The 27,064-nt window shown below is 38.3% G+C and overlaps 1 protein-coding gene across 1 annotated transcript in view; it reads left to right on the top strand.

The window, feature by feature from the left end:
• The window catches only part of LOC126355631 (probable flavin-containing monoamine oxidase A), a 268,309-nt gene that overhangs the window by 223,832 nt on the left and 17,413 nt on the right, over window positions 1–27,064 (top strand). The window contains exons 9-10 of the mRNA XM_050005996.1: window positions 10,915–11,099; window positions 17,778–17,924. Coding sequence (XP_049861953.1) covers window positions 10,915–11,099; window positions 17,778–17,924 — 332 coding nt within the window. The remainder of the gene's footprint in view (window positions 1–10,914; window positions 11,100–17,777; window positions 17,925–27,064) is intronic.

Raw genomic sequence — 27,064 nt, 5'->3', positions numbered from 1 at the left:
AAGGGCACTGTTCATGAACGGCAAAGTTTCTGGGTTCGAGTCCCAGTACAGAGCACAGTTTTAATCTGCCAGGAAATTTCAGATTGATGCGCACTCCACTCCAGAGTGAAATTCATTCTACATTTACATATATACTTCACAATTTACTGTGCAGTATACAGTTAAAGGTACTTCTTACCACTATTAGTAATTTTCTTCTCTATTCCAGTGTTTTGAAGTGAGGGAAGACTGCATTTGCCACATGACAGAAGTAAAAAGGGTGCAATATTTATATTGGGTTCGATAGGGATTTTTATATGAAGTGTTAGGTACTCCTTTTATATAAATGATAAGAAATTTGTTTATTATTATATTAATGACAGACAATGTGTGAATATGGTGGGACATCAGGATGATGTCCTCTTAGAAGTAAAGAAATTGTATTGAAACAATTACTAACAAAGAGATAGAGGGGCTGGCCAGTACTTACCTCAGCTCAGTACAGCCGATAGAAACACAAAAAACAACCGAAAATTTAAGCTCCTAGCTTTCGGAATAAATGTTCCTTCATCAGGGAGGAGAGAGGGGAAAGAAAGGGAAGAAGGGAAAGTGGATTTAGTTACTCACAACCTAGGTTATGAAGCAACAGGGAAAGGAAAACAGGGAAGGTAGCTACCTTCCCTGTTTTCCTTTCCCTGTTGCTTCATAACCTGGGTTGTGAGTAACTAAATCCACTTTCCCTTCTTCCCTTTCTTTCCCCTCTCTCCTCCCTGATGAAGGAACATTTATTCCGAAAGCTAGGAGCTTAAATTTTCGGTTGTTTTTTGTGTTTCTATCGGCTGTACTGAGCTGAGGTAAGTACTGGCCAGCCCCTCTATCTCTTTGTTAGTAATTGTTTCACATCTTTATATGAGATTTTCCATTAATTAGTTAGAAATTGTATTGAAGCACTTCATGTTGAGGTGTCAGATGAAAATGGCACTCACACTGAAATCACAATTGTGAGATAAATAAATCCAGTAACAATATTGGTGGAACATGCTGTCACTTCTGAAATACTGTAGAATTGTGGACCCAAGTAAATAGAAAATAAGTCAAATATACATTGGTCAGGAACTAAATACTATTTGAGATCTCAATACTTGTACATATGAGGGAAACAAAGCAGTTCAGTTGCAAGTACAAGCACAGTCATTGAATTGTCATAGAGTCAACAGAGTATTTTACTGTCTTTGTGTACCACACTACTGTATGTATGCATTAGTTTGTGCATTAGGTGGTTTGAGGTTGGTTGTGTGGTACATTGTGTGTTTTATTGTAGTTTAATTTGTGTTAGTGTGTGTTACCGTTCGGTAAATTACTCACAATTCTGGGGCTGTACTGCAGTGACTTACCTGCTTACACTAATGACTTAACTTTTGGGTTTACTATTATGGTGCTATTTGTATGTACAAATTCCATAGACCGTGTTTCTATCTCTCTTCCACTACTTGTTAGTGGTATGAACCTATAATAATGCAAGTGATTTGACAGATATGATTTTCCTCTGCTATCATTGTAGATATTGTATTTTACAAAATAGTAACAAATAGGTACAACATCCTATACTGGATTAGATATATGGATGATATCTTGTGCCTGATAGATGAGCCAAACAATAAAATTGACTAGTTACACACAGACATAAAGTCTGTTCATGATAAGATACATTTTGCAATAGAGAAAGAGCAAAATAGACACTTAAATTTCATGGACATCACCATAAAGATTCAAAACAACCAACACACATTTGCCATATACCGAAAACAAACAACAACAGACACAATTACACATGAGACATCACATCACCCCAATTCTCAAAACCAGGCAGCACTTAAGATACATGCTCCACAGACTAAACACAGTACAATTAGATACAGACAATTACAAAAAAGAAATGAATACTATAATACAAATAGCCACAAGCAATGTATACAAAGAGAACTTAGTAACAAAGCTGAACAATAAAATCAAGAAAGAGAAAAGAACAAACACCCAACTGTCTCCAACACAAGGACAAAATCACACACAAAGAAATACACAAAATACAAGAATAGAAACAGGACAAAGTGGGAAAGAACCAGGAAGTAAAAGATGGTACACAATGACATACAACCACAAATACACACACAGAATATCCAATATTTTAAAAAAAATGGCACATCAAACCAACAACTAAATTCAGAACTACTTCCCAAAAACAATAGGAAAAACTGATCTGTATCAGAAATATACCAACTGAAATGCAATACATGTGATGGAAGGTACATAGGTCAAACCAAGAGGAAATTTGACACCAGATACAAAGATCATGTACGAGTGTGGAAGTATAGGACAAATCATTCAACTTTCGCAGAACACTTACAGTACACCAACACCAACATAAAATTACAACTAGAGACACAGACATGGAAATCATAAGGATAAACAACAACAAAAAACACCTCCTCACCTTACAAGAAAACTACAACATCCAAAAAAACTATAACCGAAAAGAAACAACTCATAAATGATCAGATCAACTTGGCAAACCACACTCTTTATATTAATTGACCACTTAATATAACATTAAAAGTACACATATAACCGCAGGCTTCATTTACCACTACCATTTCTCCCAGATCCATCCCATACTCATGGTCCAGGCCATCACTGTTGTTCTCTCCCCTCCTCCGTGCCCCCCCCCCCCCCCCTCCTTCCACGGGGAATGGGGGAACACCACCCCTTTCACGTCTCTATCTACATACAAGACTCTCTCTCTCTCTCTCTCTCTCTCTCTCTCTCTCTCTCTCCCCCTCCTCTCTCTCTCTCTCTCTCTCTCTCTCTCTCTCTCTCTCTCTCTCTCTCTCTCTCTCTCTCTCTCTCTCTCTCACACACACACACACACACACACACACACACACACACACACACACACTAACACGAATTCTTTACAGATGAATGGAAAAACTGGTAGAAGCTGACCTTGGGGAAGAGCAGTTGGGATTCCATAGAAATGTTGGAACACATGAGGCAATACTGACCCTACAACTTAGCATAAAAAATAGATTAAGAAAAGGCAAACCTACGTTTCTAGCATTTGTAGACTTAGAGAAAGCTTTTGACAATTTTGAATGGAATACTCTCTTTCAAATCCTGAAGATGTCAGGGGTAAAATAAAGGGAGTGAAAGGCTATTTACAATTTGTACAGAAACCAGATGGCAGTTAAGAGTCGAGGTACATGAAAGGGACACAGTGGTTGGGAAGGGAGTGAGACAGGGTTGTAGCCTATCCCCGATGTTATTCAATCTGTACATTGAGCAAGCAGTAAAGGAAACAAAAGAAAAATAGAAAAATAGAAAAAAGAAAAATTCAGGTTAGGAATTAAAGTCCATGGAGAAGAAATAAAAACTTTGAGGTTCACCGATGACATTGTAATTCTGTCAGAGACAGCAAAGGACCTGGAAGAGCAGCTGAATGGAATGGACAGTGTCTTGAAAGGAGGATATAAGATGAACATCAACAAAAGCAAAACGTAGATAATGGGATGTAGTCAAATTAAATAGAATGATGCTGTGGGAATTAGATTAGGAAATGAGAGGCTTAAAGTAGTAAATTAGTTTTGCTATTTGGGGAGCAAAAGAACTGATGATGGTCGAAGTAGAGAGGATATAAAATGTAGACTGGCAATGGCAAGGAAAGCATTTCAGAAGAAGAGAAATTTTTTAACATCGAGTATACAGGGTGTTACAAAAAGGTACGGCCAAACTTTCAGGAAACATTCCTCACACACAAATAAAGAAAAGATGTTATGTGGACATTTGTCCAGAAATGCTTAATTTCCATGTTAGAGCTCATTTAAGTTTCGTTAGTATGGCTTCATTCCAATGTGATCAAATTGTAAATTTTCACAATCAACATGTGTGGGCTGACGAGAATCCGCACACAATTGTGCAATCACGTCATCAACACATATTTTCTGTGAACATTTCGGCAGGCATTGTTGGTGATGTCTTGATTGGGCCCCATGTTCTTCCATCTACGCTCAATGGAGCACGTTATCATGATTTCATGTGCTGCTAGAACATGTGCCTTTACAAGTACGACACAACATGTGGTTCATGCACGATGGAGCTCCTGAACATTTCAGTCGAAGTGTTTGCACACTTCTCAACAACAGATTTGGTGACCGACAGATTGGTAGAGGCAGACCAATTCCATGGCCTCCACACTCTCCTGACCTCAACCCTCTTGACTTTCATTTATGGAGGCATTTGAAAGCTTTTGTCTACGCAACCCCGGTACCAAATGTAGAGACTCTTCGTGCTCGTATTGTGGATGACTGTGATACAATACGCCATTCTCCAGGGCTGCATCAGTGCATCAGGGATTCCATGCGATGGAGGGTGGATGCATGTATCCTCGACATTTTGAACATTTCCTGTAACAAAGTGTTTGAAGTCAGGCTGATACGTTCTGTTGCTGTGTATTTCCTTTCCATGGTTAATGTGATTTTAAGAGAAGTAATAAAATGAGCTCTAACATGGAAAGTAAGCGTTTCCAGACACATGTCCATATAACATATTTTCTTTCTTTGTGTGTGAGGAATGTTTCCTGAAAGTTTGGCCATACCTTTTTTACCACCCTGTATATTTAAGTGTCAGGAAGTTGTTTTTGAAAGTATTTGTATGAAGTGTAGCCATGTAAGGAAGTGAAACGTGGACAATAAATAGTTTAGACAAGAAGAGAAAATAGAAGCTTTTGAAATATGGTGCTACAGAAGAATGCTGAAGATTAGATGAGTAGATCACATAACAAATGAGGAGGTATTGAATAGAATTGGGGAGAAGAGAAATTTATGGCACAACTTGACTAGAAGAAAGTATCGGTTGGTAGGGCATATTCTGAGGCATCAAGGTATCACCAATTTAGTATTGGAGGGCAGTGTGGTGTGTAAAAATCATAGAGGGAGACCAAGAGATGAATACACTAAACAGATTCAGAAGGATGTAGGTTGCAGTAGGTACTGGGAGATGAAGAAGCTTGCACAGGATAGAGTAGCATGGAGAGCTGCATCAAACCAGTCTGAGAACTGAAGACCACAACAACAACAGGTTGGCATGTGAACAAAAACAAACAAACAGGCATAAACACTGTAGCAATGATGAGTGAAAAACAGTTAAGAAAGTCAATTATAAATAATGCAGCACTGGAAATAATGCAAAATGCCAAAAACTGCAGATGTGAAATGAAGCCTGTTGACATTAACCACTGCTAGCAAGAGGGGAAGATGCAGACTATGTAAAGAAACATCGTAAGCAGCTTACGGACAAACTTCATAAAGAAAATGCTGTTTTCAACGTAAAAGAATCAAAAAATAAATGTTCAAACGTATGCTTTGTAAATAAAAGCGAAAAGCGTCTGGTGTATTTCTTTTTAACTACATTACAGTCAGCTCAAGACATATAACCTATAACAACAGATCTTTCAGTTTTTGTTTGTGACAAACAGGCTATGGGAACAGCCACATACTTGAAAAGGGGACGTGCATATGCTTTATATGTATTTATCCCTGTTTTTTTTATTACAGCTATGGAATTTCTCCTGAAATTGTCATATTAGGTATTGACAGCATGACAATGCACCCCATCATATAGCAGCATCTATGAGGCAATAGTCTGAGTACATAACATTCTTCAAATGGAGTGGCCTGCCCAGAATCCCAAACTGAACCCAGTAGATCACCTTTGGAATGAGTTAGAGAATCAACTTCAGTCCGGACTGTAGTGTCCAACATTGCTACCTTCTATAGTTTCAGGTCTTGAGGAAGAATGTTCTGTGATTCCTCCAAAGACATTCATAGACCACATTGGAAATATTGCCAGCAAAGTCAACCCATCATAAAGGCAAAGAGTGGACACAATCCATATTAATGTTCACTGATAGGTGTCAGAGAGTGAAATGAAGTAAAATGGTCCAATAACACTGACAATGCTGATAGAAAAGCAGCTGTGAGAAACTAATTCTGTAGGCTGTATTTGAAGGTATCTAACATTAATGTTGTAATCTATTTGTATTTGCATAGACCACAAATGAACATTACAAAAAAAAAAAAATGAAGCCACTAATTTGAGAGAAAAACTAACTGTTGCTTCTTAGATGATAATAAGCTGTTGATCAACTGCTGTTTCTTAGATTATACTAAGCTGTTGAGCAGCTGCTGTTTGCATAATATATCTATGACCACTTATGTAATGGCCAAATAATAATAGCCATCTGCATCCTCTAAGAATATAGCCCTTTTTAAGACAAATGTTGTTATTCCATAGGAGTTGTCAGTCTTTCAGATTAGGTCATCCTATCATTTGTGTAGTGGCTCTCACAACATAATCTTCTTTTGAATTTGCAGAGCTACCCCATTTCTTTTCCTATGTCTAACTTGTTAAAGATATTTTCGCTGCATTACAGAATGCTACTAACAAGACTGGAAGGAGATTATCTTATGTCTTATATTGTGGTTGTGTGAATCAAGATTCATCAAAACTGATTTTAATGCGTAACCACAAATTCATAGATGGAATGCTCAATTTTTATTTATTTTTTGCACGAGATCATCAAACAGAAGTCTGCCTCAATAACTGAGTGGTAAGTGTGGCTGAATGCTTTGCAAAGGGGCCCAGGTTCGATTCCTGACTAGGTCGGAGATTTTCTCCGCCCAGGGACTGGGTGTTGTGTTGTCTTCATCATCATCATATCATCCCCATCGACACACAAGTCACCGAAGTGGTGTCATCTGAAAAGACTTACACCAGGCGACTGGTCTACCAGATGGGAGGCCCCAGGCACACAACATTTCATTTCATCAAACAGAAGGCTTTTGGTAAATGATGTTGTTGTAAGTAAAAGTGTAAGAATGATTACACTTTCAACAAACACAGAGTTATAAAATAGTTGATGCATTCTATACACAATACACATGATACAATGTGGTGTAGAAAGTATCAAATGTTTTGAGAGGTGGTAGTACTCATTGAAACAAAAAAAACAAATCAAGTAAACATGGGTCTAGGAAAATATATGTTCTGAAATGTGAACACTTGTACATAGGAGTGTTTTCAATATGATGTACATTCATGACATTTGTTCATAGGAATGTGATGTCCATCCATGCCAGTGCAACCTTCCATTTTTTGGCATAAGGAACCACATACATTTTGAAGTGGGTCCTGTTATTGTTGTACATGCTGGCATGCACTGAAGTCACATTCCTGTAGTGTGTGCACATAGTTGACTGGAGTGGTCATAGACCAAGTCCTTGAAGAGTCCCCATAATGAGAGAGTTTAGGGATTGTAGTCTGGGGAATGTTGAGGCGTGCTTGTGCATAATCAAGAATAAACAACAACTTTAGTCTTTACTGCCAAGGCAGCACATCTTCCAGTAAAGTAAACAAGATGTTAATGAGGAAGTCTTGATTTTTATTCCCATTGAATCTCTGTTATAGCATGTATGAATCTATTAATCTACATCTGCTTATATACTGACTGACAGAAATGCTTCTGAAGTCCTCTCTTTGCAGCTGCATGGTGATTTTTATCAGCCCACATATGCTAATTATTAAAATTCACGGTACTACATCTTATAAATGTCACTTTATCAGTAAATAAGATGTAAACAGTTGATTTGCACCACACTTCTGCAAGAGTTGTAGGAAGAAATGCTATTTGTCATTGTGGTGTTATGGGTTTGAGGCCATGGACATGCTGAAAATGGTGTGGATATATTAATTGTTCATGAAGTCCATCCCAGACAAGATGACGACTCATGCCTTCCAGTGCTGCCAATTGTTGCTCACTGGGCCCAGGATTTTTGCCCACTAAATGTGGCACATGCTGCTCCCTGTTCAAGTAGTGTAATTTCATCTTTGTGATCTCTTGAAGAGCAGTACTTAGGGCCCTGAAGTATATCTTTAGATTCTTCCCTGTAATGCTGATTCATGAAACCTTATAAGTAGGTTTTTGTGTGACAGTTGGCATCAACCTCCAAATGTTTGCCAATTCAGATTTTTCAGGATTTCTGTAACTCTCTCTCTCTCATGACTCAGACAGACCTGTGAACATTAATGCTTCTCTTCTTCGTATACATTCAATATCTCCTGCATTCCTATTTGGTATGAATCCCACGTACTTGAGCAACATTCTAAGGCATGATGCACAAGTGTTTTTGAAGCACTCTCCTATGTAGACTGATGCATTTTCCCAGTATCCTGCCAATGAATCGGGGTACGGCACCTGCTTTGCCTGTAACTGAGCCTATGTGAGTATTCCACTTCATATGCCCACAAATGGGTTATCCAGGTATGTGAATGACTTGACTGATTCCAGTTGTGACTACTACTTTGCTTTTTTTACAGTGCACAATTTGATATTTTGTGGATTGATAGCTAGTTGCCATTCTCTGCACCACTTTGAAATCTTATCAAGAACTGATTAGATATACATCCAGATTTTTTTCAATAATACTTCAGTACAGATAACTGTATCACCTATTAATAATGTGCGTCTGGGTGTTCTGCCAAGTTGCCATTTCCATTTTCTGCACAATATTTCGACAACCAACCCTGCTGTCATCTTAAGGTGCTATGAGAGTTGCTGTTTTATATAAATTCTTTGCTTGGACGCCAACCAGACTGTGAACTATTCTTGGTCACACACTGCCATTTATAGCCGAGTTTAATTCCAGATGTCCATTATGCCCTTTGATGTCTTTTATTTTTCAGAGCTTGCACTAAATTTCTGTGAAATACCAATTCTCTCAGCATTTTCAAACTCTGACAGATGTGATGGTCAGTGAAATGGTAATAAATTGAGTGCCAGACCCAAGCACTGAGGGACCTGGAATAGCTGCAGTCCAAATCAAGAGTGCCTGAGGAACAGGATGAGACTGAGACAGGGAAAGAGAAGCCAAAAATCGATCACTCGCCCCATTGCATCCACCACAGCTGACAAATGCTGAAAGAATATGCATTTCATAGAATGTCAGTGCAGGCTCTGAAAAACAAAAGAGCATCAAAGGACATAGAGAGCATTGGGAATCAAACACAGCTATCACTGGCTTTGTGAGACCAGTAACAGTTCACAGTCTGGTTGGAGTCCAGACACTGAGAACACATAACAACAAAACTTGCAACACCTGAAAAAGACAACTAGGTCAGTTGTCAAAACCACTGTGCAGAAAATAGAAACAACAACTTGGCAGAACACCCAGAAGCACATTATTAATTAAACGTACCAAGAAAACCTGAGACATCACAAATGTATCATCTGCTAGAAATCAGATATACATTAATATTGTCTACTATGCCAAGGGTCCAAATATACCCATTGGTATGGTACCAAGTCAAATGGTTTTCGAAAGTCAAGAAATAATATGTCTACCTGCTACTTTTGACCTTTGGCTTTCTTGATCTCATGTAAGAAAAATGGGAGTGAGTCTTTCAGAACCATTGTTTAACAACATCCTTGCCCTCTGGCATGGGGCAGGTCATTCTATTTGAGATATTTCATTATGTTACAGCTTAGAATATGTTCTAGTACTCTACAAAAAGTGGATGTCAATGAGAGTGAACAGCAGTTTTGTGGGTCACTTCTGCTGCCCTTCCTTTGGATGGATGTGATCCATGCCATCTTCCAATAGGCACAGTTTTTTCTTTAAGAGATGTACAGTACATTATGATTAAAATGGAGGCTAAGTTTGAGACAATCTGCTGGGTGGCAAAACCATGAATTTTTTTTTACTCTTTAACTGTCTTCCTTTTAAATATATTCATTATTACTATTATACTGTTCCATACACTGAAAATAATTAGCCAGAGGATTAAATAACCGTGTATATTTATTGCATGAACTGATATAAACAAAATGTCGTTAGAAATAAAGTTGTTTTCTTTCATTATTTCATGTAGTGTGTCAGTGAGAAAAGGAAAGGTTGCAGTTTCTAGCTGTAATATTTTACTTATCATGTTAAGTGTTTATTGTAAGATTATTTCTGTTAATGAGTAGATTATGGCATCATTTTAAATTTTGCAATTCTGTCAGTAGTAGTATGAAATATTATGGAGGGAACCTAGAACTCAGACCAGGTGTTCATTTCAGCCATTCATTAATACAGGTGGTTTTTATTGCAGATAAAGAAAAAAACAAGTACAGCTGAAATGTGATTTGCACAACCACAAGACAAGACACAAAACTAATGTTCATATTGACTTTTCCTCCTCTTCCGTGTTTCAGAGTTGAGTTGTATATTCTAGTATTCAGTCAGCTCCCTTATAATGTGAAGCTTGATACTTAAAATCAAGACCAAATGAGCCAGTTCTTCTTATTATCTGTATTCAAGAATTGTCACTTCCTGTGTTAGGTAAACAGCAAATAGCTGTGTTCACTGTAAAGCAGTGCTCAAGTAGCAGTGAAGAGTAACTAGGTCTGTGGTATTAGACTTTTCTTTGAAAAATACCTACACAATCAAGTAAATATTAAGCTAGTAGTAGAAGATAAACAGTGTCTGTTCATCGTAATTGAAAAAGCAGCATCATTTCTCATAGTAGTAGCTTCCTATCTGATTTACTAGGTTATATTTATGTGCCAGAAGTATGAACAGCATTAACAATTATAGTTATAGCTTACTGCTGGAGCAGTATCCTTTGTGAAAATTGAATTGTTCCACATACTTAAAGGTAGGGTTCTTCTTGATAGAATCTATCAAACATGATGAATGAATGAGAGGAAAAACAAAAAATGGCTGAGTGAGGAAAATTAGAGGGCTTTTTTTAATCCTTAATTGTGCATGTTCTAAGAACTAAATTATATATAACACTGTCTTAACAATACAGATTAATGTTTTATCAAAATTTTCTTTATAGGCTGAAAAACGAAAGCAGTTGGTATTACACCATCTTTTGAAACTGTTTGGAGAGGAAGCTTTAAAACCTATCGATTATGTAGAAAAAAATTGGTGTGAAGAATTATACATTGGTGGATGCCCAATTCAATACCTTACTCCTGGTGTTATGTCATGCAAACATTTCATGAGGCAACCCTTTATAAGGTATTATTTAATGGTATTAATTTAAATATCTGGAAGCTACATTTCAATTTGTGATTTACAGCAGATACATGACATAAGTAAGTCACTCTAATAGAAGTTTTGGAGTTTTAGCTTAGCTGATAGGAGCTTGCAAAAGTTGATAGCAAATCTGCATTAATCAGGTGATTTCCTTGGAAGCTGGAGAAAAAGTCAAAGGGAAAAAAATCCAATATTGTAATGGGTTAAAAAAAAAAAAAGTAACTGCAAGACTGACCTCTGAGTCTTCATCTGCCACATGGCGTCATTTGCATGCAGTATGTAGGAAAACAGAATGAGCGATGAGTTGGAGTGCACTCCATTCTGGTCCTCCAACTGAGGAACAATCATTGTTAGTAAGGGAATTGAACCTGATTCCTCTTTATTGCAGTCAGTGTGTTGATTATTCCACTGTGGAAGCAGTGTAAAGTTTAATTTACTCAAACAATGGAAACTCCAGGTTGGAATATTAGCACTATTTGAAAAAGGATAGATTACTACTTACCTTAAAGATGACCCATTGAGTTGCAAACAGGCACAACGAAAAGACTGTTACTCATTATAGCTTTTGGGCAAACCCTTTTCCAGCAAAGAGGACACTCACATTCACACAAGCAAGTACACTTCATGTTCACATGACTGCTAACAGTGACAGCTCCAACCAGAATTTACTCACAAATCTATAGCAATAGAGAAAGAAGTATTGCAGATGAAGAAAAGTTATGGAAGCAACATATTACAGCAGACTATTGTTATGTATGCCTTTCTTTCCTCATTTACATGTGCTGTCCTACACTGTTTGTTTATATTGTTTCCATCTCCTTTCCTATTTCTCACAGTATCTAATGGTATAATGCTCTGCATTTTCCCAATTCTATATTTTTTCACTGGTTTTCTTAATCATTACCTCTTTACTAACTTTTTGTTTATGTATAATTCTCAGTGCTTTTTCAGTATGCTGTCTAGCTTCTCTACTACATTTATCCATTTCCCATTCCTTATTTTTAATAACAATTCTCAAAATGGATGGAATGATTGGTAGAATCTGTGATATTTTTTCTTCCCCTTTTGTTTTGCCATCTGCCTACTTAAAATTCATTTTTTAATTTTCAAATTAATTACCAGTAACATAGGTGAGTATAACTGCATTTTCATAAAAGAGAAAGGTTGGCCCTTAGCCTTAGAGAATGTAACACCAGATCTAATTTTGTGCTTAGTTTCAGGTATGTAATTGATTTTCTAATTTATTTCAACTATTCCTAGTTAGTATCTTTCGTTATAGGATGAAATCAGTAATAGTTTCGTAACTTAAATCCTATTGTTGGTGTATGAACAAATATAAATTCTATACTAATTATAAACATTTGTAAGACCAATTACTAGTAACCTTAAAGTATCTATATGGCTCTATTCAAAAACATGTTAGCATAACCAGCCCTGAATTAATTCGAAAGTAGTGAACAATTTTGTCAAAAATACTGTTTTCATGATGATATTTGTTAATTTCATGATTTAAGCAAATAATTTGGCCCAACTCTTGCAGTATAAGAAATTGTTAAAAAGAACCAATTTTTTGATGTATTCACTTAATTTAATGAGTTAAGTTTTAATTGTAATTTTTGTAAATTTAACTTCAAACAATGTGTAGTTTCAGTACCTATTATTGTGATGATATATAAGGGCCTGATGTTTGGTCATGAGACAGTCAGTTCACAGCTGAGCTTCAGACGAGGAAACTGTGTTGGTTACAACAACAACAATGCTTCAACTTAACTGTGGAATAAGTGGTAAACAATTAGGGCGTGTGTAAAGCCAATGACAGTGTCTGCTGCATACGTACCTCGCTATTCTTCAAGAACTGTGAACTTTATGGTTAGGTTTTTACCGCTCATATGTTCAATAGTAACTATTGTAGCAGTATGTGGAGGTTATCCTGCCTGAGGCTTATCAAAAATTAAACAATAGTGCACTGGCAATATAACTGTATTATTAGGGAGTCGTGAAAAGTGAAATTAAAGTTATTTTTTCACAAGGTAGTTTAAAAGAGAATGTTAAATCATTTTCCGAAAATAAACTATTAATAACAGATCCGGTATGGATTCTCTACTGAAAAACAATATACGCTATAACAAATGCATTTTGGCAGAAACAAACAAGAAAAAATATTAATAGACATTCAGATGAATAACAAACTGAGTTGGTAACAGAATGTGCGTAAGTCAATGAAAAACACTCAGATCTGCCTGCTTTGCACCTAGAAAATCTCTCTCTCTCTCTCTTGTGTTAATCTGCAGAGGGTGTTAATCTGGAGAGGGGTTGCCAGCACACTTGCACCAGTGTTGTGCAACTCCATAATATACTACAGCAATGCAGTTAAGCTAAAAAAAGTAATTGACCTACAGAATAAAAAATATTGTTTAGAAGTCTCAAGAGGAACCAAGTTCTTACATATGCATGTAAATATGTGTGCTCTCTAATGGAATTTGTGATTAATAAGAAGATTGACCCCCATGAACCATGGACCTTGTCGTTGGTGGGGAGGCTTGCGTGCCTCAGCGATACAGATAGCCATACCGTAGGTACAACCACAACGGAGGGGTATCTGTTGAGAGGCCAGACAAACGTGTGGTTCCTGAAGAGAGGCAGCAGCCTTTTCAGTAGTTGCAAGGGCAACAGTCTGGATGATTGACTGATCTGGCCTTGTAACAATAACCAAAACGGCCTTGCTGTGCTGGTACTGCGAATGGCTGAAAGCAAGGCGAAACTACGGCCGTAATTTTTCCCGAGGGCATGCAGCGTTATTGTATGATTAAATGATGATGGCGTCCTCTTGGGTAAAATATTCTGGAGGTAAAATAGTCCCCTATTCGGATCTCCGGGCGGGGACTACTCAAGAGGATGCCGTTATCAGGAGAAAGAAAACTGGCGTTCTACGGATCGGACCGTGGAATGTCAGATCCCTTAATCGGGCAGGTAGGTTACAAAATTTAAAAAGGGAAGTGGATAGGTTAAAGTTAGATATAGTGGCAATTAGTGAAGTTCGGTGGCAGGAGGAACAAGACTTCTGGTCAGGTGACTACAGGGTTATAAACACAAAATCAAATAGGGGTAATGCAGGAGTAGGTTTAATAATGAATAGGAAAAAAGGAATGCGGGTAAGCTACTACAAACAGCATAGTGAATGCATTATTGTGGCCAAGATAGATACGAAACCCACACCTACTACAGTAGTACAAGTTTATATGTCAACTAGCTCTGCAGATGACGAAGAAATTGAAGAAATGTTTGATGAAATAAAAGAAATTATTCAGATAGTGAAGCGAGATGAAAATTTAATAGTCATGGGTGACTGGAATTCGAGTGTAGGAAATGGGAGAGAAGGAAACGTAGTAGGTGAATATGGATTAGGGCTAAGAAATGAAAGAGGAAGCCACCTGGTAGAATTTTGCACAGAGCACAACTTAATCATAGCTAACACTTGGTTTCAGAATCATGAAAGGAGGTTGTATACATGGAAGGACCCTGGAGATACTAAAAGGTATCAGATAGAACGGGAGAGAAGGAAACGTCGTAGGTGAATATGGATTGGGGCTAAGAAATGAAAGAGGAAGCCACCTGGTAGAATTTTGCACAGAGCACAACTTAATCATAGCTAACACTTGGTTTCAGAATCATGAAAGGAGGTTGTATACATGGAAGAACCCTGGAGATACTAAAAGGTATCAGATAGATTATATAATGGTAAGACAGAGATTTAGGAACCAGGTTTTAAATTGTAAGACATTTCCAGGGGCAGATGTGGACTCTGACCACAATCTATTGGTTTTGAACTGTAGATTAAAACTGAAGAAACTGCAAAAAAGGGGTAATTTAAGGAGATGGGACCTGGATAAACTGAAAGAACCAGAGGTTGTACAGAGTTTCAGGGAGAGCATAAAGGAACAAGTGACAGAAATGGGGGAAAGAAATACAGTAGAAGACGAATGGGTAGCTTTGAGGGATGAAGTAGTGAAGGCAGCAGAGGATCAAGTAGGTAAAAAGACGAGAGCCAGTAGAAATCCTTGGGTTGATTTGGGAGACAATCTGAGCAGATGTCTTAGGTTGTTTGCAGATGACGCTGTCATTTATCGACTAATAAAGTCATCAGAAGATCAAAACAAACAGCAAAATGATTTAGAAAACATATCTGAATGGTGCAAAAAGTGGCAGTTGACTCTAAATAATGAAAAGTGTGCAGTCATCCACAAGTGCTAAAAGGAATCCATTAAACTTTGGTTACACACTAAATCAGTCAAATATAAAGGCTTTGAATTCAACTAAATACCTAGGAATTACAATTACAAACAACTTAAATTGGAAGGAACACACAGAAAATGTTGTGGGGAGGGCTAACCAAAGACTGTGTTTTATTGGCAGGACACTTATAAAATGTAACAGATCTAGCAAGGAGGCTGCCTACACTGAGCTTGTCCATCATCTTTTAGAATACTGCTGCATGGTGTGGGATCCTTACCATATAGGACTGACAGAGTACATCGAAAAAGTTCAAAGAAGAGCAGCACGTTTTGTATTATCGCAAAATATTGGAGAAAGTGTCACTGAATTGATACAGGATTTGGGCCGGATATCATTAAAAGAAAGGTGTTTTTCGTTGCGATGAAATCTTCTCACGAAATTCCAATCACCAACTTTCTCCTCCAAATGTGAAAGTATTTTGTTGACACCGACCTACATAGGGAGTAATGATCACCACAATAAAATAAGAGAAATCAGAGCTCGTATGGAAAGACAGTGCTGCTAAAGCAGAGTTACTTAACACAGCCTTCAAAAATGCCTTCACAAAAGAAGAAGATGTAAATATTCCAGAATCTGAATCAAGAACAACTGCCAACATGAGTAACGTAGAAGTAAATATAGTTGGCATTCTGGAGTAAGGGGAGTAGCTTACAATTGGTTGGCCTCTTACTTTAAGAACAGAAAGCAGAAGGTAATTCTCCACAATATTGAGAGTGGTAGTGATGTTCAGTCCCAATGGGGCACTGTTAAGTGGGGCATTCCCCAGGGGTCGGTGCTGGGGCCACTGCTGTTTCTTATTTATATAAATGATATGCGTTCCAGTATTACAGGTGATTCAAAAATATTTCTGTTTGCTGATGACACCAGCTTGGTAGTGAAGGATCTTGTGTGTAATATTGAAACATTATCAAATAATTTTGTTCGTGGAATAAGTTCATGGCTTGTGGAAAATAATTTGATGCTAAACCACAGTAAGACTCAGTTTTTGCAGTTTCTAACTCACAATTCAACAAGAACTGATATTTTGATCAGACAGAAAGGGCATATTATAAGTGAGACAGAACAGTTCAAGCTCCTAGGCATTCGGATAGATAGTAAGCTGTTGTGGAAAGCCCATGTTCAAGATCTTGTTCAGAAACTAAATGCTGCTTTATTTACCATTAGAACAGTATCTGAAATAAGTGACAGTTCAACACGAAAAGAAGTCTACTTCGCATATTTACATACGCTTATGTCATATGGTATTATTTTTTGGGGGTAATTCTTCTGATTCAAAAAGGGTATTTTTCACTCAAAAACGGGCTGTTCGAGCTATATGTGGTGTAAGTTCGAGAACCACTTGTTGACCCCTATTCAATAGTCTGGGATTTCTGACATTGCCCTCACAGTATATATTTTCTTTAATGTCGTTTGTTGTTAGGAATATTAGCTTATTCCCAAGCTTTCACTCAGTTAATACTAGGCAGAAATCAAATCTGCATGTGGAATGCACTTCCTTGACTCTTGTGCAGAAAGGAGTGCACTATTCTGCTGCATCCATTTTCAATAAGCTACCACAAGAACTTAAAAATCTTAGTAGTAGCCCTAACGCTTTTAAGTCTAAACTTAAGAGTTTCCTGATGGCTCACTCCTTCTATTCTGTTGCGGAACTCCAGGAAGAGCTGAAAAATTACGCAAATTCCAGTGTTACATTGTTGATTTTCTTTATTTAAACTCACGAATTGTCGCCTGAATACGTTTCTTGTATTTCATTTTATCTCTTTCTACTATCGTGTTATAATTTCAGTGAAGTGTTGATTTTTTGAAATGATAATGCACAGTCACACTGTCTACCTCATGATCAACTTCCTGCAAGAGACAGGGATCAGCCACATGGAATAGCCTGCAGTACCTGCTAACATGAGAGTGCCAGATTATGCTGGGGTCCAGCTGAAACTTGCAGTACATCACACAGTGGACGGCTCATGATGCCCACCTTCAGAGAGAGGGGCAGATTTGAGCAGCTACGTATGAAGTGCCTGGTGAACAGCATGCCGAAGAGGATCTGAGTGTTACAGTGCACGAGATTTAGCAGCGCAGTATTCATTGTCATCTGGCAGCACACTTTGACTTCACAGTTGTGCCCTTTTGGACAGACTGCCATTATTTTGATTATTGGTTTGTCTTTATTTAATAGTAAAGTTGTTTTCTTAGTTTCATAAGAGTTATTCTTTCATTTGCTGCTCCCCTCTGATCTAAGTTCAAACACATTCATAGATGTGGAGGTGTGCAATACTTTATATGAGCAGTTTATTTTATTTGACTTGCTTGTATATGCAATGCTGCTGTATGTATTGGTCAATAATTCCCACACGCATTCACTCACAGGGTGTACTGGGCTGGAACAGAGGCTGCTGTATCATGGTTTGGATACATGAATGGTGCCGTGCAGGCTGGGAATGTGGCAGCATTGGAGACTTTATATCAACTACGACCACAGTGTCTCACGGCTCGTGACCTGATACTAGTTCACAGGTGAGTTCAGAACTATATTTTGTTTGCAAGCAAGTAACATCATCATAGTTTATCTGTTAATATCAATACGATCACTACTGAGACATCTACCACCCACTTCTAAACTGGTTTGGAGGATCTTCTCTACATAATACTGGCATTGCACGGTGACCATGACATTGCCTCCATCCCCGAGCAGGACAACACTGCCGTAATCTGCTCACACCTCCTGGTGCTGTACTTTCCCTCAACTCTAGAGCAATTGGGCTTTGGTGGCCATGTCCTGGTCACTTAATGGCATGCCTCATGACTAACTTCTGTGAGAGTCCAGAGCTGTCAAACATTTCTGCTTTCAGTAAAAGTAAAGCAGACTCTAACACATACTCCTTAGTTATTTATACATTAGCAGCTCTATAAAAGGAGTAGCCCAACTGCTTGAAGATAAACGCACAATTCAATCTTCTCTTGACATACAGTGAATGACTTGTACTGAGTCAAATGTTTAATTGATCAAATGAACTTCATTACAAAAATATCAATGTAGTTGACATTATTGTCTGTCAGACATTCGGGTCATTATTATTCCTTGAAGCAGCATGCAGTGCAGACGTCTCTTCACTGTACTGTACTTTGAGTGAAAATTCTAGCAGCATAAATTAGTGTATTCAGTTTTTTATTTACATTGGTAAGATAAATGACTCACTTTAAATCCTTCTGAATATGTGTGCCTAAAGTTTTTGTATGACTGATATTTTTTCCTTAAATGATGGAAACAGGATTTGCAGGGTGGTGGTTTTGCATGATCTGAAATTTAACTGCCTCCATTTTTTGAGAATTAATGACGAGCCTGTTGGTCTTGAACCATTGTGCTAAGTTATCCCTAAGCGATGTTGCACTTTCCTGCAGATTTCCTCACTGTGTCCTTTAGTTAGAATAGTAGTCTCCTGTGGTTCCATCATGTATTTTATCATCTAAATCATTTACTTATGGCAGATATAAGAGAAGTCCCAAGCACTGACTGTTGAGACTTCATACTTGAGTTTTGCTTATTACTGCAAATACTAGAATTTTTTCTTTTGTTTTTCACTGTCTTTGTATTTTATTTCTGTAATTTAGATATGACTGGACCCACCTTTCCAGCTGGCCTCTTAATTCTGTAAAACTTAACTTCTGCAAGGGAATTTCATGACCAATAAGATGAAAGGCTTTATTAATGTCAAGAAATATTCCAGAGTATCATTCACTGTTTTTAATATTTCATTTAAAAAAGTCAAAGGTTGCTGACAAAATTGATCTATAATTAGAAATTTCACATTTTGTGCCCTTCTTATGCAAATGTGTTATTTTCACAGTTTTAACATATTGAGAAATCCACCAGTCTCAAATGATGAATTTATTGTATCTGCTAGTGGTTCCACAGTAACTGTTGCACTAGCTTTGATGGCAGTACCTGGTATCTCATCAGCACCCACAGAATTTATTAGGCAATCTTTTAATGATTTGGACTCTTCCTCAACTGTCACTGAATACATGAATATAGTGTTTGCATGAATTTTTTGATCTGACTGTACTCTCTTACTGTCTGGCTATTTGTCAACTGCTGTGCTATGTTTGAGAAATGATGGTTGAAAGCACTAGCCCCTTGTCTGGGTTCAGTTAGCTTATTGTTATTCATAATTAGCTCCATATTACTGTGGTTAACTGACTTTGCATTAATTTATCATCAGCTAGGTTACTTTGGTTTTATTCTTGGAATTAAACATTATTTTGTTATTTTATAGTTTTTTTTTCCTTTTGAAATAACTTGTCTTAGTTTTTGTTTATATCTTTTGAAATAGGTAGTAAAATCAGGATTAGTATTTTTCTTGGCATACTAATACTCACTACCTTCTCTTATTTTGACATGTTATCCTTATCTCTTTCGTAATCCACCAATTTGTTTGTTTTTTTTTTTTTTTTTTTTTTTTTTTTTTTTTAATAGAGTTCAATGTTGCTTTTTTCTCCAGAAAAGCTATTTAAAAAATAATTAAACATTGTCATAAACTTATCATATTTTTCAGTAGTATCATTACAGTTGCATATATCATTCCAATCTTCATCCTTCAGGAGGGCACAGAAAGTATTTCACAGTTTTTGAATCATAATTCCTTACAGTACAACTTATTCCATTGAGTTTTGAATTTCCTAAAGCATTCATTGTAAGAATTTAAGCATAGTGATCATTAGAACCTGTGTTTAACACTTGTATGTTATGGGCAGATTTGCGTGTTTTTATCAAATTCTGGTCATTGATAAAAGCAGAGTTGGTTAAGCTACAGTTGAGCTTATGTTGAATGGTTGTAACAAATTTATATCATCATCTTTGGATTTATTGGATTTTTAGATATCAATATTGAAGTCGCCACATACAATTATATTTTCCTTGGGAGAGTGAATTTCTTCCTAAGGATCCTCCATATCTTTATAAATGATGGATAAACAGCCATCAGCTGTCCTTCCCTTTCAGGCTTTACAAAAGAATCTAGAGTTCGGTTGGTAACTAGCCATTATCAGTAAAGTATTTCAGAGTCTTAACATATGTCCTAGTATATCAGTCCCCTGATGTTCAGGCTACTGTCACAGTTCATTCAAGACTCTTGTCTGGAGTCTTGAAGGAACTGTGACAGGAGCATGAACAACAGGAGACTGACATACTAGGCAACGTGTTAAAACTCTGAAACAATGGCTAGTTGCCATCCGAAATCTAGATTTGCTCTAATAAAATGTGAAAGGAAAGGACAGCCAATTGCTGTTCTCCATCATTTTGAAAGCCGTATCACAGTCATTTACTGCATTCCACATTCCTAATGGAAGTTTACTTGTTGTTCCTCCATGTGATCATGAAACACTTTTTTTTTCTCCAGCTGATGACCTTAACATGCAAATAATAATAGTATTTTGCCTTGGTAATTCAACTCGATAGAGTTATATATCTTTTTCACTAGGCATGATATTTAGTTACACTGTTGAAATCAGTATTTTCTTCAACATATGATGGGTACCCAAAAGAAACCAAATTCATGTTTTTTTTTTAACTTATTTATTTACTGTTTAACCACAAACTTTCAATCCCCTTCAAAGTCTCCTCCACTTGCAACAACACGCTTGTCTAATCTTTCATTACATTTTTCAAGATATTGTATAAATTCATATGTTGTGATGCTTGACAGTACCTCTGTCATTTTGTTTTCATCTCAGCAACATCCTTAAAACATTTTCTTTTATTTCTCTTTTCGTTCTAGGAAACAAAAAATAGTTGCAAGGGGCAAGGTTGTATGATTATGGGGGATGAGGAACATGGGTCATACAATTTCTGGTCAAGACCTATTGCAAAGACAGGCCTGTGTGAGCAGGGGCATTGTTATTATAGAAAAATCAGTCACCCAACTGAAAATCAGCCATCCAACTGCCACAAATCAGGCTGCTTCCACCCTGCCAAAACTGGCCCTGACCTCCTTCAGTGACAGAATTTGGCTTACTGGCTCTGTGTGTTCCTAGTGACAACACGCGGTACTACAATCTCTCTGTTCACCAAAAATGTAGTTCGGTTTCTTTTGGGTAACCCCTCCTATCGACAAGAACTCCCATGACAAGGTATTTTTGTACAAAACATGCTTGCAAATTTGAACTGAGGCAGGTATGTTAGCTCTAACTTATATTGTTTAAGGCAGTGTTCACCGAATAGGGCAGTTTTCTTGCTTGACCACTTACCTAACTTTTTGCACTACTGTCTCTAGTGGGGAAAAATATCCTCATTTTTTCCAGGAACAATATTGTTGGTGTTTTGACTTGAGGCTTATTGGCTCATTGGATGTGAGATTCTGTCTTTCTTCTGTTGGGATGCTGCCAATTTGCACTTTATTACATTCTTTTTCAATAAGATGATGATATCCTACTTCCCACTAACACAAAATTCATCAAGCTTGTTCATTTAAATTCTTCTATTATACAGGAGTTTCCAGTCAGTCAACTGACTTTAATCAGAATCATTACTGATGGAACAATGTAAAATTTCATTCTCTCTCATTCCTGTGCTGCATCTGATGTGAGTTCTATGTCAACTTTTTCTGTTGCACTGGTCAAACCTGACATAAATACCAGTTTAGGTGTTGTTGTAAAGTTTAACTTCTGCCCGGTAGTTTCACCATCAACTTGTCAATCTGTTTCTCAGAGATATTGACCTCTTACTGTAGCTTTCTGCCCACAGGCTAAAATTTTTATGAACTGATGCTTTCTCTTCCAATGATTCTGCCTAGGCATATAATACATGCCCTCGAGCCATTTCTAATTCTCAGAATCATTGATGACTGAAACAATTGATGAAGAGGTAGAAGTCTTTGGACAATAGTGTTTAGCTACCTGTGGGTGTACTGGATCCTTCTCATTACCTTTGCTAAGCTTTCTTGGTGTTCGTCCCTCTTAGCTGCAGCTGAGTTGTGTGAAGACTGAAGTGACATTTGCTTCTGAGGTTGACAACATGAGCAACAAGCATACAGCTTCTCTCCACAAAGCTCTGTGATGTAAGATCTTGTTTTTCTGTCACTGCTGATTCATGATGTAGTTTCAGGTACATCACTGGCTTCTCATATCTTTTGCCACAATATTTCAATATCAATCACTGTCATCAACCTGTGCTCATTTGTGTGCTCTTTATATTTACTGATTATTTCCTCTCTCTTCTTTTTTGCAGTCACTATCAGTTTCCAGGTGCTCCTGGACGGTCCAAGGTGTTCTGTATGACATCCAATCCACCAGTCAGCAGCTGTCCCCCAGGTGGTTTTGTTCCAAGATGATTTTCTTGTGTGGCCTTGCCTCTGTCCTTTCATTAATTTTAAGGCAGGGTTCCAGCCTTTTCTGTGCTTTGAGGAGGATTCTCTGGTAATAAGATTTCTGGTTTAGCTTATCTCAATTGCACCTCTAATAACGTTGTTCGAGAACCTAGGCACCTGAGGGAGGATTTCTGTAACTGTGATTTGTCCAAGCTCTAGAGAGTGTTTAATGGCTTGCTTCATTGCACCATTTAAGTGTGGCATTTATGCTCCAAGTTTTGCACCTCTTTAAGTCTCAGTTGTTTGATGTGATAAATTTCACTGACTAAGGAAGGTGCAAGTGATGGGCTTAAGAATGCCTAAGAGTTTTGGAGTAGGTTGCTTGTACTGTCCAATGGGATAAGAGTTGGAAAAGCTCTTTAATTAATATAAAAATGAAGATATACAAACAAATCCACAGTACAACTGCAGGCATCTGCAAGTCTTTCATTGCCATCTAAGATCCTAACTTTTTTTCAGCATCATGTTCAAAATGATATCATCATGCTGTAAATCCAGGACCAAAATGCACAATAATTCTCCCACAGCCTTAACACCATCTCTTGTTTTGCCCTTGGTTGGTCCTCCTACTCAGCTCAGCTTTCCACCTTCCTCAACCTCTCTGATGGCTCCATAAAAACTAGTGTCTATATCAAGTTCACTGTCAATAGTTCCTCCATTTTCATAGCTGTCATTCCTTTCACACTAAAAAGTTACTTCCATACAGTCTGGCCAACAGACAGTGGCACATCTGTAGTGAAGTTCAATCCCTTATCCAGTGCAGAAAAGATGTTACTAAGGCCTTCACAGAGACAGGTACAACCCCGCAAACCCAGTGCACCAACAGATCTCCCATGCATATGCACATGCAGCCCTAACACTGCAACCATTCCTACAAAGCACCTGGAAAGGGGCACCCTCTCAATACCCTATATCACCCCAGCTCAGAACAAGGTAAGCAAACGAGGAACATCTGGCCATAATTGTCACCTTTTCCAAAGTGGTATTCCACTGCCCAATCAATTTAGAAAATATCAAACAAATGGCACACCTTCTTCCAACCTCTTGCAATATGAGCCATATCCTTGGTGAAGAGCCAGGTGCAAAATCTGCCTTACATACCCAATCACTATATCCTTGTCAAATTCCATTGCAGCTTTTACTCCATATCAGAAACAGTGCACCTATGAAAGCAGTCACATCATTTACTGATTCTGCTGTAATTTCTGCAGAGTTTCTTATACGGGCAAGACCACTAAACACCAGTCCCCTCAAACTGTGTCCACAAGCAGGAGAACTGTGGCCTCATCTCTCCACTAGCTCCAGCTCTGAAACCACCTCCACCACTGACTGACCTGTGACTAGGTACACTCGCCGCACAGCCACTCTCTTTTGTCTGTAGTCTTCTTCTTCCTCTGTTCTATATCCACCTCCCGATCCATTCCTCCATTTCACTGTATGTCGTGCACAGCTTCCCTGCCTGGGACAATAACTAGCTCACTAGAGTCACATTCCTGTTGTGTGCCACTCCTGCCCTCTCCCTCCCAGCTGACGGCCCTGCTTCCCTAACCCTCCCTTCCACTCCCCATCTTCTTCTTCCCTCGCCCACTCAACACGACATGACCCCTCACTCCATTTGGCATGCAAAGCAGGCACACCGTAGTCACTCAGGCCAATGCAACTCTACAGTTTGCATGTGAACTCTGTAGCTCTGGAGGAGGATTCATCCAAAAGCTAGCAAATTTCTCAGTGTTGTATATGTGCCTATCAACTCAGCACATCAACTATACACTGAGTTATTACCTTTGCCTTTGACAGGTCATAGAATATGCTAGCAGCCTCCAGTTTATTGTCTAGCAAATTAAGCACATTATTGCTGTTTGTGTTAATAGTCTTCTTAAGTTCCAGAACTGTTTAGAAATTTGAGCTGTAACTTTGACAATATATTATTTATAGTAAGATGGTTAAGAAATCCCTACTCTATTACCTTTAGTACAATTTTTGAGAATTCTGGCAAAGCCGAAATTGGACAGTAGTTTGCGGTATTTCTTTATCCGTATTCTTACACAGAAAATTAATTTCTGGAAATTTTAGCCAATTGGGAAATGTTCCGGTGATAAATGACTAGCTACACAAATAACATAATATACTGCTTTGCAACACTCGAGGATGAGGTAACATAACATATTAACAACTCAGTGGATATAAAAGAAAGTGCAGGGGCATATTGCCAGATGTCTCCCAGAATGTTGGACATCACATGACGTGAGGTCAGTGTGACTATAGCACCAAGTGGGGCTGGCCCTGAAACACGAACCAGTTGAAGGAGTCGGAAAAGACTCTGAATGTCAATTGCTGAGCAGGTACAGGGCACTGTGATGGTATTCATTACAACATGGTCCAGAGACAACATTTGCATGACTTTTCATTGGGTACAATCATCAGGAAACTGGAATACAAATGAAGTATGATGAATGTAACCCAGGAGTTTGGTGCTGTCACAGCATTGTTTCACGTTCATGGGGAGTGTTCTGAATCACAAGCACTGCCATCCGAAGGAGAGGAGTTGGTTGAGCATGGTCAACTACAGCAGCAGATGACCACTGCATTGTGCAACAGGAAAGAAAGGACTCACATCAAACAGCAGTTTTAGTTGCAACCATATTTAACAGGCATGCAATCTCATGGTCCACAGTGACATTGTGTTCTGCCGACATCCACTGCAACATTTGCAATGGTGCCAGGAGTGTAGGGAGTGGACAAGTGAGGAGTAGGGTCATGTGCTCTTCTCATATGAGAGCAGATTGAGTCTGAGTAATGATTCTGAATGTACACTCATATGGCAAGAGTTGGGGTACATAAGGCACCCAGGAACATGATCATATTGGTGATCCATGTGGTATGGTGCAGTGCAGGGAGTCATAATGTTCCATGGTAGTACTGATCTCAAAGTGGTAAACTCATTCCATCAACATTTCTGTGACATTGTACTCCTTCCCCGTGTGTCTTTTCATGTGAGCATTCGGCCCAGAATACATTTTTAGGAGCTCTTGGAATGAGAGGATATTCATATTCAGTGAATGGACTCGTCTGCCACCCCTCACCCCCCCCCCCCCCCAAAAAAAAAACTTAAATACCATCAAGCACTATGGGATCCATTGAAGAGACACATTGCAGTGTGTCCACATGCATCAATGACCATCCAGCAGTTGTTAATGGTGTGTTGAAGGAATGGAACGCCCTACCACAATAACTACTTACCTATCTTGTGGCCAGCATGGGAGCACATAGCAGAGCATGCACTGCCATCTATCCATCCATATTAAGTGCCATGACATTTTGCAATGTCCAGAGGCACATCAGGAATCACGTGACTACAGTGTAATTAAAGCCTTTGAACAAAAATGCCATTTGTTTGTCTTATTGCATATTTCTTTCAGTTACTTTCTGTACTGTACTTCAGCAGTTCTTTCTATGTACGTTCAAAGTTTTGTCGAGCTATTTTACTCGGTTGTGACACATCATGCAAAATTTACTTTTGGTCTTACACCAGTGTACATTACCACATGCAGAGGAGAATTCTTTAACTGTGGTGATGTTTTATAATAACCACTAAAAGTTTCAATTTTATGGTGGACATTATTTTTCTGGTGTAGTGTGGGTCGTATTCTTATTACTGAAGTTATCAATAATGGCTGGTCTGGCATATTCCTTGGTGGAATCTACTGAACTTAACTCGACATTTTCAGTAGCAATTATGAAATGCTTGTTAAAATGTTTTATACCACAGCATCATTGTTATTGAAACTTCCTGGCAGATTAAAACTGTGTGCCCGACCAAGACTCGAACTTGGGATCTTTGCCTTTCACGGGCAAGTGCTCTACCATCTAAGCTAGCGAAGCACGACTCACGCCCGGTCCTCACAGCTTTACTTGTGCCAGTATCTCGTCTCCTACCTTCCAAACTTTACAGAAGCTCTCCTGCGAACCTTGCAGAACTAGTCTCCACAGTACCCTTTCTTTCCCATGTCTCCGCAGTATCCTTTCTTTCAGGAATGCTAGTTCTGCAAGGTTCGCAGGAGAGCTTCTGTTAAGTTTGGAAGGTAGGAGACGAGATACTGGCAGAAGTAAAGCTGTGAGGACCATGCGTGAGTCGTGCTTCGGTAGCTCAGATGGTAGAGCACTTGCCCGCGAAAGGCAAAGGTCCCAAGTTCGAGTCTCGGTCGGGCACACAGTTTTAATCTGCCAGGAAGTTTCATATCAGCGCACACTCCGCTGCACAGTGAAAATCTCATTCTGGATCAATGTCATTGT

The sequence above is a fragment of the Schistocerca gregaria genome, chromosome 3 (genome assembly GCF_023897955.1).
Source record: "Schistocerca gregaria isolate iqSchGreg1 chromosome 3, iqSchGreg1.2, whole genome shotgun sequence".
NCBI classification, from domain to species: domain Eukaryota; kingdom Metazoa; phylum Arthropoda; class Insecta; order Orthoptera; family Acrididae; genus Schistocerca; species Schistocerca gregaria.
Note: the sequence above shows the minus strand (reverse complement) of the source record. Positions and strands in the feature narration are given on the sequence as shown.